Source organism: Prosopis cineraria, unplaced genomic scaffold (assembly GCF_029017545.1).
Source record: "Prosopis cineraria cultivar Desert tree isolate PC_DT_omini unplaced genomic scaffold, ASM2901754v1 PC410, whole genome shotgun sequence".
Lineage (NCBI taxonomy): Eukaryota > Viridiplantae > Streptophyta > Magnoliopsida > Fabales > Fabaceae > Prosopis > Prosopis cineraria.
The window spans coordinates 19345-36863 of record NW_026555735.1 but is presented as its reverse complement, the minus strand read 5'-3'; the positions used below and the strand labels follow the sequence as shown (position 1 = coordinate 36863).

Genomic DNA, 17519 nt, shown 5'->3' with positions numbered 1-17519 from the left:
TTTTTAAAATAAAAATGATTAATATAAAAAATAATGATTTGAAATTAATAATGATAAGATTAAATGATTAAAAAATTACTTTATAAAATTAAAGAATTAAATTAAAATTTTATGTAAAGTCAGAAAACTAAAAATATATTTTAACCTTGTAAATAAATTCAAGCATAATTTAAATTAATACATTTATATGTTTAAACGTAATTGTAAAAATAGGAAGAGTATTTGAAGATTTTCTTGCAGTAGCCTGTTGAAAATTAGAAAAAATTTCTTACTTTTTTGGCCAAATTATAAAAATTTACTCAAGTCAAAAGATGTTGAAAATTTTGCAAGTTCCTTCACTCCATCACAGGCCATTCAAAAATATTGGAGACCAATTGCAAAATTGAGAAACAGTACTTTTTTGGCCAACAAAGTAAGAATACCACTCAAAGACTTTCGTTTGGAGGGAAGTTGAAAAAATTGCAAGTTTTTTCCAATTTATTGAACACCATTAAAATTGACAAAAAAACAAAAGAGAACACCATTAAAAAATAATATATGGAAAATGGATCACCAATTCCATAAATGGAAAAACTACTTGAAAGTATTATGGCAAGCAGAAAGATTTACTAGTTTTTCCAACTTAATTTAATATTCCAAATTAAATTGTATATATACATTTCATTACAAATTATAATTTTATATCATTTTTAAAAATCATATATTAACTTTTTCATGTATACAACATTTAATAATTTTAATTAATTTATTTTTATTTTATGAAATCACAAAATGGATAAAGTTTACCCAAAAAATAAAAAAGGCATGAAATAGAGAAGTGGCTGTCACGTCAAACCATTTTCCTATCCAAGTTGATTCCTTTGAACTAATTTCACACTTGTTATAGTAGAATTTAGATGTTCGCAAAAAAAGAAGTTATGGTCATATTTAGGTCAATTTATAATTTTTTAATAAAAATTTAAAATAATACCTCCTCTCTTTTAAATGATAAAATAATTGAAGATAAGATTATATACATGAATAAAACAAAATAATAATACTATATAAACTTACTTTTTCAAAATAAAAACTATAAGCTTTTAAAAACATTTCCATACATTTAATTATTATGTTACAAAATTATTTTAATTTTTTATCTATTTAAAAGATAATATTATAAAATATCATTAACAAAATATTTTTTTAAAAAATTATTTTATATTTTAAAATAAAAAAAATCTTCCAACGCTATTTTATAATTTAAAATGAAAGGAATATGATTAATAATTAATTGGGTTCACACCAACAGTGTTTTAAAAATCATACGGAACACCGACTCTTGATTTTATTTGGTTGACCTTTTAAAATTGGTCACAATAGAACTAATCAATGATTAAAAAAATTGATCAAAAACAGAAAAAATTGGTTGAAAATCAGACTAATTTCCTTAAAAATAAATCTAAATTATTTTAAAATTAAAAAATTTTAATTTAAAAATTAATTAAAATAAATAACAGTTAAGAATAATTAATATTAATCATGTATTCATCAATAATATATCATTTTATTAAATATTTATTAATTTTTTTGAAAAATATAAACATTTACATATATTTTTTATTTATTTATAATATATAAATTAAAAATATATTAATTAATATCAAGTAGTTCAACTATAATTTAACTACAGTTGAATTAATAAATTATAAATTAGTGACTAGTCTAATTCAAGGGGTAGTCCTCTTTTAAAACTTTGCACCCAAGAAATTCTACCAATGGGGCAACGGCAATGGACCCCCCACCAAACCGGCTAACCGCTTCGATCACTTAACCTAACCAGCTGATGGCTCTCTCCTCACCCACCTACCCCTCCCACTGAAGCGCCAAATTCCACGACCTCATCCTCTTTAAATCCTTCAGGTTAAGCATTCGTATTGATTTGATTGATTCGATTCTTCTTCTTCTCAAGTATTCTCTTGTTGCAACTCATTCATCTTCCTCCTCTATCTTTCAAATGGAAGCCACTCTCTTGAGATATACCACTTCTGCTCCTTCTCTCTTCTCTAATTCTTCTAAACCCAATTATGATCTTGGCTTTTCAAGGCAGAGGACATCCTTCCTCGTCAACCCCGCTTCCAGTCTTAGTGGAAAACGCAATCTCTTTCTTCAGGCATTTGCGCCTTCAGTTGGGTAAGCACACTGCTTCTTGGGTACTTGCAAGTTTTCTTGCAAGATTGTGCTGCATCCGATCTTGGGGTTTAAATCCCTCTTGCTTTGTTATTTTTCCTTTTCCATCCCATTTCTGCGTTTGTCCACCTGCTTGTACGATGTCATGTTTCTGATTTTCGTATAATTTGGTGTATTTATTGTAATCTGACTCATAGGGCATGTTTAGACTCTTATAATTTAGCATTAGCAGATTTTCTATCTTTTGCAATTGTGCCAGGTAGCATGAATGTTGTTTTGCTTTGTTCTTCCCTTTGAAAGAGATTGGCGAAGGGGAAGAAAGTGATTCTGGTGTTTAGCTTGATTTATTTGCTCAATCAGAAAGAATTATGGCGTTAGCCAAGTGTGGAAACTGCCCCTATTTTAGTTATGCCATTACTGAGTTTGCTTTTCCCGTGTGGTGGTTGCCACATGATAAATTTTGTAAGAGGAACATTCTTCTGTTTTGTTCTTTTATTCAGTTTACTTATATTGTCCAATTCTTGTTAATCAAGGTTTTGCAAATATTCAGATTTCATATCTCTGGCTCCGATAACAATTATTAGCATGTTTATGCTCGGCTTGTTGATTCTTAAATCTTAAAGAAGCGCACAGAAAACTTGTAAACGTTAATCATTTTTTTAACCATTTTTTACTATTAGTCAGTTTAAGTTTAAAATTAGCTTATTGCTTTATGTAGATCTGTGCCAACAAAAAAAGGATTGATGGAAGTGAAAACTTGACTCTTGATGGTATACGGCGTTCTTTAATCCGTCAAGAAGATAGCATAATATTTAGCCTTTTGGAGCGAGCGCAATATTGCTATAATGCCGATACATATGACCCTAATGCCTTCTCCGTGGATGGATTCCATGGATCTTTGGTGGAATACATATTGAAGGAAACTGAGAAGCTTCATTCTCAGGTATGAAATCTAAAGCTTGAAAATTGATGACTAATTTGAAAATTATGTACGTGCTTTTTATTTTTCCTGACTGGGTTTCCATTTTTACTGAAGGTGGGTAGATACAAGAGCCCTGATGAGCATCCATTCTTCCCTGATGGCTTACCTGAACCGATGTTACCACCTTTGGATTACCCTAAGGTGTTGATGAATATCCTTATATTGATTGGAAAACATATATCAATTTATTCAGTTAGAATTAGGGTATTACATTTAAGTTTTCATATACGCTTGTATCATGGACATGTCTATTTTGTCAACTTCTATGCCACAATTCTTTCTTTCTATCTCCCCCCTGCCTTTCCCTCTATCCCTTCTTTGTTATCTGGTCCTACATCAAGTATGCACTCACAATAATTACAAAGATTTTGGTTTACCATTGAACCATTTTCTTCCTTGGACAGAATTATTATTTTTCTTTTAGGCAATAACAGGGCCTAAAAGCCCAATAAGCTCTCTCTTTTGTAGTATTCCTGAGTTTGCAACATGGGAGTTGTGGTTAATATTATTTGACCTTTGCAGTTTGCAACCCAAAACACATAAAAGTGAGAAAAACCAATTTACATAATAACGTTTCCACTATTACTGCTTAACTTTGGAAAATCCATTTCTGCCAGGTTTTGCTATGGCGCCCATAGTAAATATTTATAATATTATTTTACATATTTAATTAAATTAGCAAATGTCTACTGCAAAGATTATGAGTATTATGTCACTTTATAATAGGGCTTTTGCTAAATCTTTTATATGCTAACTGTTATGAAATCTTTCTTTGATTAATATGTAAATAGGTATTGCATCCTATTGCTGATACAATTAACATAAATGATAGAGTGTGGGAAGTATACTTTAGAGATCTCATTCCACGGCTAGTCACAGAAGGAGATGATGGTAATTGTGGATCTACTGCTGTTTGTGATACGATGTGCTTGCAGGTATGCCTTTTTATCAGTACATTTTCTTTTCCAGTTCTGTTGAAATACTGTAGACGTTATATATCATTTATATTTCCAACGTTTATTCATGTAGTATTATTTATCCAACTCTAATAGGTGTTCCTCATTTCTAGGTCCTTTCCCCTCATTGATGATTGATTTTATACATATACAATACAATGACCGATTGTTGCCTGATGCTAAAAGCCTAAATCAGTAACATGATAAACTTACCTCTAAAGAGGAATAAGTATAGGCTGCTTCCTCATTTGAACAAGATTTTGATGCTGAAGTCATGATTTATCAATTATACTTAAAGCTTAATTTGAAAATCTCTACCATGCGAAGACCATGGCAAATTTAAGACTCTGATCACCCTATATAGTTCAATTGATAAACCAGCTGCAAATCTAATCTGGTGCTAATAATCAGTCTATTTGTAACACTGAACGTAAATAAGCATGTGAACCCGATGGTTGAACCACTAGATTAGGTACTTGAACTAATTGGATATTTTTTCTTTTTATGATAAAAAATTTTATATAATATTTCATGTTAATTATATTAATTAATTTCAAACTAAAGCAAATTACAATTTTATGTTATAACTAAACCTAAAGTAAGTGCTATAATTAATTAAACAACATATGGAGAGAATTTTAAGTTGATTATGATTATGATAACTGTTCTCTATATAATATGAGTGGATATATGTACGTATGAAAATCACTTTTTTGAAAAATATATTATCTTAAATTGAAATGCGCGCACGCGCGTGTTTAACCATTTAATTAAAAGCAACGGCTCCCTATTCTTGCAGGGTATTAATAATACAAGCATACGATATTCAAGATAGTTATTTCCAGTTATAAATCTGTTGAGCAATGCCAATAACATATACAAACTGTTGCAAGTTTTGAGGCTACATTAGCAAATAGTGGTCAGTTCAATAGCTTGGCAAACTCTGGTTCTAAGGTTTCTGGAATTTTTGTTCTTTGTTGACTGCAGGCTCTCTCAAAGAGAGTCCATTACGGAAAATTTGTGGCAGAGGCTAAGTTTCAAGCTTCTCCAGATGAATATAGGGAGGCCATTATAGCACAGGTATGAATAATCGTGAGAGTGATCAAAGTTGTATGCATTCGTTGTTGTTCATATTGAGTTAGTATAATTCTGTTGTTGGTGGTATTTCTGCTTGAAACTCTAATCATGTTCGTTAAAGTACTGCTCATTAACATCGTTCTCATACCATAACTTGTGAAATCATGTGAAGAAAAGTGATGCTTCTGTCTAAAACTTGCACGATTGAGTAGTATCAGAGCGTGAACTTATTGCTGTTGGTAGTTATGTTGCTAGGCTGATTAAATTGTAGTGCCAGAAGAGTAACTTATGTACTAACTTCTGGGGACTAATTTTAGGTGGGTTCAACAATTTAAACATCAACGTGGTGGATTGCTCTGGATTTTTCTTTGGGGCTTGATTGGATTTTTCTTTGGGGCTTGATTTGCATGCCTGTGGCTTTTTGCAAGCTGGGTTTTTAATGTAATCAACTTTGACTCTGCAGGACAAAGATAAGTTGATGGATATGTTGACATATCCTCAAGTTGAAGAGGCAATAAAAAGTAGAGTGGAAATGAAGGCCAAGCATTATGGGATGGAGGTAGTTATAAACTGTAAGGACCATGGAGCCGAACCAGTCTATAAGATCAAACCAAGCTTGGTTGCTGATCTTTACGGTGATTGGATCATGCCTCTGACAAAGGAAGTTCAGGTTGCCTACTTGTTGAGAAGATTGGACTGAACAATATTTCTGTGATGGGATGCAGAGCATATTTGCTGTTCCTCTTTGTAATGTTGGTGTAAATGCTGGTTTTAGTGGTCGGCAGGAACTCAAGTCAATATTGTTAGAGCTGGACCAATCATTCAACTAGTAAAAATATTTTGAGCATGTAAAAGTATCCATATACATATTTTATATATATATATATATATATATTGGTAATACTGAGGTAGCTTTGAAAAGGCAGCTACTTTGTGCCTTTGTAGTTTGCTGCTCTGTCTCAAACTCTAGAACACAGGTTCGAAAGCTAGCATTTTGGATGCTAGCTTTGAAAAAGTTATAAAGATGGTTGAGCATGAGATCCACTCAATTTTTTTTTTTTTTTTTTGTAATGTTTGATCTTATCTTTGTACTTATTTTTTATGAGTGTTGGATATTTTATACTTTTAAGTGGGGTAATTTTACCCTTGAATTATTGTTTTGAGGAACAAAAAACCTCCTCTATTGATGAATCATTTACTTTGTTGTTATATGCTAGTGTGGCATGTATATGAAACCCACGCACAGGTAACCATGTTCTTTAATGTTAATTTGCCTTTGAACATTTTTTTCAGGAGCGTTGGGTACTCTAAAATTTTTTTTTAAGAGCGTTGGAAACCCCAAACTCTTGTTAAAATAAAATTTAATAAATATTTTTAAAATATTAAATATTTTAATATTTAATAATTTAAATATTATTATTTAACTATTACACCACCCAATTTAATATTTTAATATTTTTAATATTTTTCAATTTTGTATTAAAAATGAAGGGAGTAAACTTTCAAATTAACGAAGGGATTTTTTCTATTCATCTCCATTTTTTTCTTGTTAAATAATTTTTTTTATAACACATTAATGGAATAAGTGGTATTTTTCAAATTAACATTTTGTTACCATTTTGTTGGTCCTTATTGTCCTATTTTTGATTTTACTGTCACATATAGAGAGTATTAAATTTGATAGTGCAATATTTTGGAGGAAGATCATTAATTGATCAAAAAAAATTAAGGAACTTAACCAATATTAAAAATATAAATAAGTTTTGACAACCACAAAAAAACATAATGATTTGGGCACTGTTTTAAAAAGAAGATTAAAAATTGATATATAAAAAATAAGAAGTCATCTATAAAATATTAGTTTGAGTTGTTAATATTTAAAATATAATTTATAAATTTTGAATGAATATTTATAAATAATAATATTTAAATTATTACACATGAAAATATTTAATATTTTGGCAATATATGTTAAATTTTATTTTAATAAGACTTTAAGGTACTTAATACTCTTAAAAAAAGACTTTAGGATACTAAATGCTTTAGGAAAAAGAGTTTAAGAGTAAATTAATGCCAAAGGATATGGTAAAAGTCTTATTTGTCACTATGTGTGCTCATACACATGCTACATCAGCATATAATGGCAAAGTTAATGATTTATTAATAAGGTTTTTGCTTCTCAAAATAATAGTTCAAAGGTAAAATTGCTACATTTAAAAGTATAAGGTGCTCGACACTCCTAAAAAATAAATATAGAAATAAAATTGGACCTTAATCCTTTTTTTTAAAGAAAACAAAGGATTATACTCCTGAAAAAAAGATTAAAGTACAAGGTTAAAGTCAGCTAAAAATAAAAGAGATATTCATCAATTACAATTAACATTGAAATGCTGAAAATTAGCCAGAGTGAGATCCATTCTCGCAATGTATGTAACATCCCAATTTAAATTTTAATAGTTAATTTAGGTTAATAGAAATTTTAAAAAAAAATAATATTTAGAGGTAAGAAAATTAGTAGAAAATGATTATTAAATCTAATTTAGGATATAATTCTAAATTTAAAAAAAATTTATTAAAAAATTAATTAAAAAATTATTAAATTATTATTATAATAAAAAAAAGGGGAAAAGGTATGCCAAAAAAAAAGGAGAAGAAGAAGAAGAAAACGAATTTGCTTTCGGCGCCGCATGAATAGTAAATATAAAATAATAATAAAAAAAAGGGGGAGAGAGAAGAAGAAATAATAAAAAAAATGTGTGGGACCCACTGAATTTTTATAAAAACTCACCTTCCTTCATTTCCTCATTCATTCCTGCGCGCGAGCTGAGGCGGAGAGAACGCGAGTCACCGGTGCGAAATATCTAAATTTTTAAGGTAAGAGTTTTTAATAGGATATTTAGGGTGTGATTTTAAGCTTTTCAAGACTAAGTAAGTGTTCTAAAAAATTTTCTTAGTCATCCTTCTTATTTAGTTTCTGAGTTTGTAGTGGTAGAAAATTTAAGATCTGGAAGAGGGATGAATTTATATTGAATAAATATGATTTTTGAGGTTGTCAGTAGTATAATAAATGTTCTAGAGTATAAATTTATTGATGATCTTTGAATCTGTGGCTTATGGATCAAATTTTAAACTAGATCTGAAAATATATGTTGATTTATTGAGGTTTAGATGATTATTTGGGATGAGAAATGAATCATTATGGTTATAGGATTATGATTCTAAACTAGAGACTTAATTTTTAATTTTTGAGTATTTTAGGTATGAATTTATAAAATAAAAAGAAAATTTTGATAATAGAAATTAATTTAAAAGTTGATTTTTAGATTATTAATGTTTATTGATAATTAAAAGAGGAGTTAAAAATTTTACTTAATAGTATTAACTATAGATTTGTATTAAGATTGAGATTAGAAATTATGTTATATTTTTAATTCTATTATTAGAATTATTTTATTAGTTTCAAAAAATTGAAACTAATATTTATAAATAATATGTTATTTGTAGATTGTATTACTGGTGAAGATTGTGGTGAGAGAGAAATTTTAAGAAATAATTTATTGAAAAAGCCACAAGGTAACTATGCTTTTAATTTATGATTAGTGTTACTTCATGTTAATTGGGTGATTATTGAGAAAATTATGAATTTTTTTTATATTGTATATTGTGCAATATTATTATTATGAATTTGTTTGATTATTGTGGGAGGTGTTGGGAGACTTGCTATTGTTGTTGTATTTATGTGCCACGTGGTATGCCCCTATTGGAGCTCAATAAGTGGTTTGTAAGGGCTCGGGCTAATCTACCTTTGGCCGGGTAATTTAGCACCGAGTGAGGGCTATGGCTCGAGGTTAATGGAGGGATATAAGGATGGTTGTTTGTGTGTATTGTAATATTTCATATATTTGTTGGAATTATATTATTTTTAATTCTCACTTAGTAAGCACACAATTAACTGTTTGTATACACTATCATAAATTGGCTTTGGTTACTGGGACTTTTGAGTCTCATTATGTGGTTAACAATTTTCAGGAGAAGAGCCACGAGTGACACGTGGAGGAGTCCCAGAGGCTTAGTGGTATAGATCCACTGTCTCTTTTGGGTATTTAATTTATGATTTATAATGTGTTATATTGCCAATATTAGGGCTTTTTTGTTTATTGTCAATTATATGAATATATAAATGTAATCATGCCTTTCAAACTATTTCTATTTTTAGTACAATTTGGATGACTGTAATTTTAATATTTGGTTTACTTTGGATTGGTTAAAATGGCATGATTATAAGGCCAAATAACTGGTTTGTGTTGAAAATTTATTAAATTGCTTACTTTACTTGTTGGGAGTATAAGGATGGACAAATGTGATTTAGTTTACTTGTTGGGAGTATAAGGATAGACAAATGTGATTTAGCCTAATAGCATGTGGGAGGTAAAAATTTATCTGAAATGTTAATTATAAAATATTTTATATTGAAATTATTGATATAAAAATGTGTTGGGTGGCTGTAACCCAACTATAGTTGAGTTAAATTATTTAAAAAAAAAATTTGGTGTGTTATAATGTATGGCCTAAAACTAAATTGGAACCTCATCTAAAAAATGAGCAATTGAGCTTTGTGTATTCAATATTATCTTTGCAAGCACATCATTGTTTTTTTTTTTGTTTGTAATGACCTCTACTTCACCATTTTTATAGATATTATAAATTATATTTATATATATATATATATATATTACTAATGCGTTTGCAATAGCTCATAATTTTAAAAATTGACTTTTTTTTCCAAAAAGTGAAAAAGTTAAAGCAAAAAGATTACCTTCATGAATGGAGTAAAACAGTTAATTTAATTTATATCAATATGAAATATATAATTTATATTAATTTTTCATTTTTATAATTAGTGTATAATTGTAAAACAAGCATTATATGCTTGAATTAACATGCACAAAATATGCATTGGATTTTTCTCCGCGGAGTTTCCTTCCCTTCTTTTTCATTGCAAATTTCAATCATTTAAATTAAACTTTTATTTTTAAGATATGTTTGAGAGGATACAATGAAACAAAAAATGAATGATGATTAATAAAATTAAATAGAACGTAACATTTCATTGTTTAAGAGTTTTATTAGAAGAATAAAAATTTTGTTTAATAATTTTTTTAGAATAATTATAAAATTAATAGATTTGCATTAGATATAATTATAATTTTTAGTTTTAAGATGAGATAAAGTGAAAGAGTAAGAGAAGGTAAGAAGGATATGGTAATTTTGAGAACTGAAAAATAATAAATTTAAAATAGTTAAGAATGACTTATAAAGTCACCCCAAACCATCCAACTTCCTTTTAAAAATTCTCCCAAGTAGGTATGTTGCTTTTAGCCATCATATCCCATTTGGTGTCAAAAAAAAGAAAATAAAAAATCCCATACACTATCTTGCAAATTATGTTCAATTATATATGACTTTTTTAAACTTTAAATCATATATAAATGACTTTTTTTATTTTAAAAACTTAATAATAAATTTCTTTGAACTTCTAGATTTATACAAATAATTTCTAACAATTAATTATATATTTTTTAAACTTTATTTTGTGCGCATATAAGTTTTTAAACTTTAATTAATATACAATAACATATTTAAATTTTAAGTTATATATAGATAATTAATATATAAAATTAATCATATATAATTATATACGGAGATATAAAAGTTGATGGAGTTTATTATAAAATTTTAAAAGTTAAAGAGGTTGTGTATATATGATTTAAAGTTTAAGAGTGTGATGTATAATTTAACTTAAAAATTATTAAATTTATTTATTTATTTTTGCCAACAAATTTAATCTAACGATGCAAATTTGGACTGCCTCATCCCCAAAGAAAAAAAAAAAAAGAAAGACGACCCCACAAAACACACCCTTGACTGGTTGCAACTAGCAAATTCAATTTTTTGTTCGGCATTCCACTCTTGGTCGAGCTCGCCGTCGGGCGCCGTCTACATTTGTCATCCCTGCGTGGTTGTCCGGCAAGTTTTGAAGAAGGTATGAACTTTGTCTTCTCCCAAAATCCGGTGATCATTGAATCTGATTTCCCATCTTGAACAGGGGACACGATGCCTTTAGGACTAATTCTTGGGATAGGAAGGGCATTTCGAAGGAAGCGAACTTCGTCCCTTGACATTCTATCGTCAAAACGTGCTCCCCGAGGTTACTACAAAGGGAAAAATTGCAAGCCTACTGGTTTCCACACGCGCAAAGGTTTGTTGACCTTCACAAAATAAATTGCAATGGCTATCGTTGCACAAATTGTGTAGGATGGATTATTGGAAAGGTTCTATAATCTGTTATCATATTTGAGTTTATTTTTCTTTTGGATGAACAGTTTTGGATTAGATTTTAAAGGACAGAATGGAGATAGAGAACTATTGTTTAGCAACTTCCAGCAAACCAATACTAGGAAGGCACTTTCAGACTGTACTGTATTTTCATGTGCTGTATTTTCATTATACCCAAGAATGATTCAACTACGACAATTCTTACTTTGTTCTTTCAAACTTCTGTCAATAGATTACTAATAAAAACAGAGGTTGCAGCCCATGAAAGCGAAATAATGAACAAACAACCTAACTTCGTTTTTGAGCCATCTTCATATGAGCAATTTTGGATTATTGGCTGCAGAGCAATTTTGGGTTCTGAAATCTGAATCTCTAGTAAACACCTCTCTCTATGATTCCTTCATTAGTTTTAAAAATTCGTTATTATCCTTCCTTGCTTCATCTCATCTATCACCCAACCATGCCTTCCTATTTTAGTCATCTCCATCTTCCATCGCACTCCGTTAAATGTTTCATGGTGCATTCAGATACTTAATAAACAAGGGAACGGAGAAATTCTTTCTCCAAGGAGAGAGCTATTTTAGGAGTTTATTCCTAGTGTGTGTTATATGACTTTTAATAACTCCAAACATTCCTGGAGTTGTATCCTCGGAATCCAATCCTGCTTCTAAAAATTTTCTTACTTGAGATCCATGATATACATTTTAGGTATTGTAAAATACTATGTACAAAGGTGCAAACATGAGGGCAATATTGTATTATTTTTTTCGTATGTAATGTATATTTGCATTTTGTTGCAGGTGGATATGTTGTATTGCAAGAAAAACTGCCAAACTACGTAGTCCCTGATCTGACTGATTTCAAGGTCTGCATCTTTCTGTATATTTGCATTCTCTTTCTTTCTTATCATGCTAGTTCTTGTTGCATCCCTGTGATCTTACCCTAAATTGTTAAAATGGTACTCCCTCTGGTCATAAATGTAAGAGCTAGTTGAGGAGTTTGTTTTGGTGTTAAATGCATGACCCTTATCTCTTTTGTGTGTCACATTTGTCATTTTTTTTCCCAAACTACCCTATTGATTACGCACAATAGTAGGGGTAGTTTTCAGTGAAAATAATAAATAACTAACTAAATTAATTTCCCTATTTTATATGAATTAGTTATCTAGTTTCTGCATTTTTAGGACTTGATGGATTATATTCTAGGCTCATTGCTGAATTTTATTATTATTCTCTTTTGCAGCTCAAACCTTATGTATCTCAGTGTCCTAGAGAAGTCAAGACCTCTGAGGCTTCTGAAGCGGCTAAATAACCAAGTAGTGGAGGCTGGGCATGGTTAACAGGACTAGGCACTTCTTTTTTTTTTTTGCTTATTATCAGAATCTTTTGAAGGATGAAGTCTTGTGTTATTACGGAAGTATTATTCATAAAAAGGAGAACGATTTATCTCGTATTGTATGGTTCAACTCAATTGTTTCTTGATTCAAAGTTCTTTCGCAGCTTAAGCTTCCCTGGCCTGTATGACAGTGGCGGTGACAGCACATTAAATCTGGTCATGAGCGTGTATGTTAATGTTGCACCGACCCTGAGAACATAAACTGACAACCATTATACTTGATGTTATTTTTCTGAATGGAGAGGCAGGGTATAAGTTTGTAGCGTCATTCTTTATTATGCAGAGTCCATCTTTGAAATAACCTATGCAATTATTATATCTATAATAATCATATTAAACAGATTATTTTCCCATGGTGACAAAATTAATTTCATTATCTTCCGAGTTCCATCTATGGATTATTATTTATAGTTAATTTTTTTTTGCTTTTTACTAAAAGAAGATTATTTTTGTTTTATATTTTATTTTATTCAAATTTCAATGCATCAATTTTTTTTTAAAAAAAACGTAAGTTATGATTCAAAGCATCATTCATGATAAATAAAACTAAATAACCAACAATATTATCCCACAATAAGTTGATTTCAACTCTAATGGATTATAGTCAATTAACTCCATTCATTCTACCAATCCTATGTATAAGTCGTTTTAAACTACTAACTCAATAATTAAGATTATCTGAAACAATAAACTTGTTTTAAAGTTAAATTACTTTCTATTTCTCCCCTCAGACCAGAGTGTATTAAAGTTAAATTAATTAATCAATTAATGAAGATTATTCATTAAATGCTATAAAAAAATGGGATTTAAATTCAGTGAATAAACCAAAATTTAGTAAGAGATTTTGTTATATAATACTTTTAAAATTTCAAATTTCATATTTTTGATATGGATAACATATATAAAGAGTATTTTAATTGTGAGATTTTTTTTAATTTTTAATTTTCAAGAAAAATATATCTGAATAATTTTTAACTATTGATAAAATTCAATTGTGAAGGGTAAGTAAATTTAGAGTAGTTTTAAAATATTCAGATTACCCATTACCCAGTTTCTTCTAAATATTGTAGGAGGGAGAGAGAGTAATGAGTATTCGGATTTACAAAAACAGTTCTGAAAATTTAGGAAAATTCCTTATTGGTCGGCAGATTAGATAATGGTCGTTACCATTTATTCATTTTCATATAGGGTCGACCTCCGCTCCTTCACTTCCCAGCCATGGCTTCCATTCACTACTCAGTTTCGATCCCTTCGGTACCCAAATTACCCAACTCCAACAATGTTCGAACCTTTTCGGTGAATCTATCAAACCCAAAACGTTCTTCGTGTTCCTTTCCCAGAATCCGAGCCTCGAGTTCGCCATCGTCCCCTTCATTGGAAGAAGCAGTAATGAGCATAGACAATCTTCACAGCTTCATCGAGCTTAATGTGGGAAAATGGAACGGCTCTTTCTATGTAAGCATTGTAATGGAAAATTTCTTTAAGTAGCAGTTTTGTGCTTTTTGCCGTAGTAAGCCTTCCCTCTCCCCTTTTTCAGCAATTTGACGCTTCTGGGCATTTGTTGCAACAAATAAGTACGAAGCTTTCAGCAAGTTCTTATGGAGAAGATCATCTCATGAGTCTCATTCAGACGTAAGCTTCTCATGAATCTTTTTGTACTTAAAAGGAAAGGGATAGATCATCTTTTCATGGAGACACTCTGTGGATCTCACAATTCTATAGTATCTTGGAAACCGCGGTAATTAAGATGGTCATACTGGGCAATTTAACATAGAAACGATAAAACTGTCATGTCGTGAGAGTGAACAAATTCAACAGGGTCATGTCATATCTTCGTGGTTTTTGAGGGCGATGAAGTACTACTACCTAAATGGTGTCATCCCATAAGACCATACCTTGGATGCCATTCGTTATCTATTTTATCGGTGTAATACAGATAGATATCTTCGATGTTGACTGACTTCATAGAAGTTAGCGTCAAAATGACAATATACGGTACACCTCCGGTGGATTAAATCCATTTGGTCATAGAGTTATTCTGTTTTATCCAGTTCTTTAGGGCTAAATTGTCATTAATCATTGTATCTCTTACGCAACCATTGCAAGTTACAAATCTTTGATTGATTTATTACATTGCTTCTCGCAGCCTATACATTAAGCAACCTTCATCAAGTACTTCAATTTCTGGCTATGATGAGCAACCAGAGTGGGCAGAGTACAAAATCAAAGAGACCAGTATGTTTACTGTTGACAAATATCAACAAGTGAGTTTTTCTCCTATTGCTTGGTGGTTCAGGATACACAGAATGCTCAATTTCGTTTTATGGAAAGAGTAACTTTGCCTTATATTTTGTAATCCCTTTGTCTTGTGTAAAATATCCACCATGGTTAGTCTGCAGATTGGGTTTTTTCCATCTGAGAGAGCGTTTTCCCTGAGGTATCAGACAGCTGGCATGCTGGAATCTGTATTGAGGCAAGGGGTTCTTGGAGAAGATGACACTGGTGAAGAATCACCAAAGTAAGTGATTCTCTGAAAGGTCTCCTAGTACTATTTAATTAGTTTGTAATCAGGTTGAATGTTTAACTGTAATCGGTGCAGTTTCTAGAAATGAGTAGATTAAATTGAGACTGCAGCTGGCGTGGATAGTAACAAAAGTACACCTATTTTAAAGTGTTCCCATTAGGAACAATTCACCTCTTGGGATCAGAAATGCAAATAATAAATTAATGTCTGAGGTGATTATTCTAGTTAAGCCAAGTTTCAAATTAGTGCACTAATTTCAAAATAAATCTAAAATTCTAGTTCCCATAGGCCTACTATTTGATAACTCCTTGCCAATGTTGCCATGGGGTTGTCATGTCTAATAGCACAACTACAAATATGGTCTGTTATTGGGCATTGATACTGAGAACCTTCTCATATATTTCTACTGCTTGCTTAGACTTTCTTTCCATTCCCTTGATGTGCAGAAATGTAAAGCTTCCCTCTCGTCGACCTTCTGTTGTATGTGAGAATTGCTTGTATTCTCTACAGGCAGAGATGCGAGCAAGAGCCTTTCACATTTTGGATCCAAAAGGAGTTGTCGATATGCTTATTGTTTTCCTAGAGGAAAAAAGTGATGGGTCTCCTCCTCTGCTTATCAGTTCAATGGTACTTGGGATAAGTACAGTTTTTAATTCTTATGCATGAAATAAATTCACCTCCCCACGAACACTGGCTTGTTTCTTTATTTGTTGGGAACTCTGCTGATTTCTAGAGTTGCTTGATGACTGAGTTATTTTTCTGTTGGTGGTTTCTTTCATGTATGACACGTTTTCTTTGTTTGGATTCATGGCAGGACACGGAGAGCAGGATTTTACCATTTCTTGGCAAGTGGAAAGGCCACTCTGTTACAAAACGTAGTGGTGTGTACGGATCTACGATCGCTGAAGCTGATACAGTTGTGTCACTTGAAATGGATGGCCAAGGCCAGCTTAATCAGGCATGTCACGCTTGCGGCACAAGCCCAAGCAAATGAAAAGAAGTGTGACTGCTAAAAGAAAGTTAACCAAAACCCATATATTTTAGGAATAATATAACTTTTAATTCTCAAACTCTCTCTCAATTATCAATTTATTTGAACTTTGATTCTGTGTAATTTAGTCATTATAATTTATTAAGGAATTATGGGGATTGAGTTCTATTGAGTCAACAAATTATAAGGACTGAATTATTCGAAGTCAAGAAACTATAAGAGCTAAGTTGTTCTTATTCAAAATTTAAGTACTGAATTGATAATTGAAATAAAGTTTCAGAGGCTAAAAATAATACTTTCCCTGTACTTAGAAAAGTTTCATATTTTATGAATTCCATAAGGAGTCCCTTCACTTTACCTTGATCTTGTAAAATGAACTGCTGTTGCTTCTGTGTCCCAGATTGTGACTTCAACATCGAACAAGGAAAATGAAAAGGTGACTACAAATGTGGAGTGGAAGGGGACAATGTCAGAGAATTTGGTTACATTTGAGGGAGGATACCAGGTTACGCTATTGCCTGGAGGGATGTACATGGGGTGTCCTTGTGACGTGGCAAAAAGTGTTGCAGAATCAAAGTCTTTCCATTTGGAGTTCTGTTGGCTTGAGACACCTAGCCAGAGACAAAGATTGGTTCGCACTTACGATGTGCAAGGCTTAGCTGTTTCTTCCACTTATTTTTCTGAGACTAAATCGTGAAGTCTGAGTTCGCCTTGCTTATATCATCAACACTTCAACACCTTACCTCTTTTCTTTTCTTTTCTTTTTTGAGGGAATGTTGTGCGTAGTTAAATAAGGCTGAATGAGACACACCTTCCACTTTCATTCACTCGATCGCTCTTTTTCTGAAGAGATTTCCCTTTAGATATAAGCCATGTATAATTTAAATCTGTCTGGTTTTTGAGTACATTTCGATGTTTTTAGTGTGTGTTGTAACTTGCACTAATAAGTTGAACTATTTTATTGTTACGCATTCTTTTTTCACTTCCAAATACTCTTCTTCAAATATTCGAGTGAGTAGCTGACTTTTGGCTTTGCTTATTTTGTATTTGTATGTGTTGGTATGTGAATATAACGTATCTTGACTAATTCTC

At 30.9% G+C, this 17519-nt stretch overlaps 3 protein-coding genes across 4 annotated transcripts; all 3 read left to right on the top strand.

The window, feature by feature from the left end:
- The first annotated feature begins 1823 nt into the window (after positions 1 to 1823).
- Positions 1824 to 6390, top strand: LOC129296981 (chorismate mutase 1, chloroplastic-like). The gene is given in 7 exon segments (XM_054935383.1): positions 1824 to 2169; positions 2885 to 2892; positions 2895 to 3109; positions 3203 to 3289; positions 3940 to 4083; positions 5092 to 5184; positions 5645 to 6390. Coding segments are annotated over 7 exon segments (960 nt in total). The 5' UTR covers positions 1824 to 1993; the 3' UTR covers positions 5882 to 6390.
- Positions 6391 to 11078: 4688 nt separating this feature from the next.
- On the top strand, positions 11079 to 13187 carry LOC129296991 (uncharacterized). The gene is made up of 4 exons (XM_054935390.1): positions 11079 to 11224; positions 11288 to 11440; positions 12318 to 12382; positions 12760 to 13187. Exons 2-4 carry the CDS (start codon positions 11296 to 11298, stop codon positions 12826 to 12828), a joined length of 279 nt encoding a protein of 92 aa, XP_054791365.1. The 5' UTR covers positions 11079 to 11224; positions 11288 to 11295; the 3' UTR covers positions 12829 to 13187.
- An 894-nt stretch (positions 13188 to 14081) lies between these two features.
- Positions 14082 to 17434, top strand: LOC129296989 (uncharacterized). 2 transcript variants are annotated; one of them, XM_054935389.1, is made up of 7 exons: positions 14082 to 14367; positions 14450 to 14544; positions 15059 to 15176; positions 15312 to 15430; positions 15883 to 16063; positions 16251 to 16317; positions 16828 to 17012. In XM_054935389.1, exons 1-7 carry the CDS (start codon positions 14131 to 14133, stop codon positions 16857 to 16859), a joined length of 849 nt encoding a protein of 282 aa, XP_054791364.1. In that variant the 5' UTR covers positions 14082 to 14130; the 3' UTR covers positions 16860 to 17012. The 2 variants fall into 2 exon arrangements, with proteins under 2 accessions (XP_054791364.1, XP_054791363.1); XM_054935388.1 differs by having other exon boundaries at positions 14084 to 14367; positions 16251 to 16394; positions 16828 to 17434.
- The last annotated feature ends 85 nt before the right edge of the window (positions 17435 to 17519 follow it).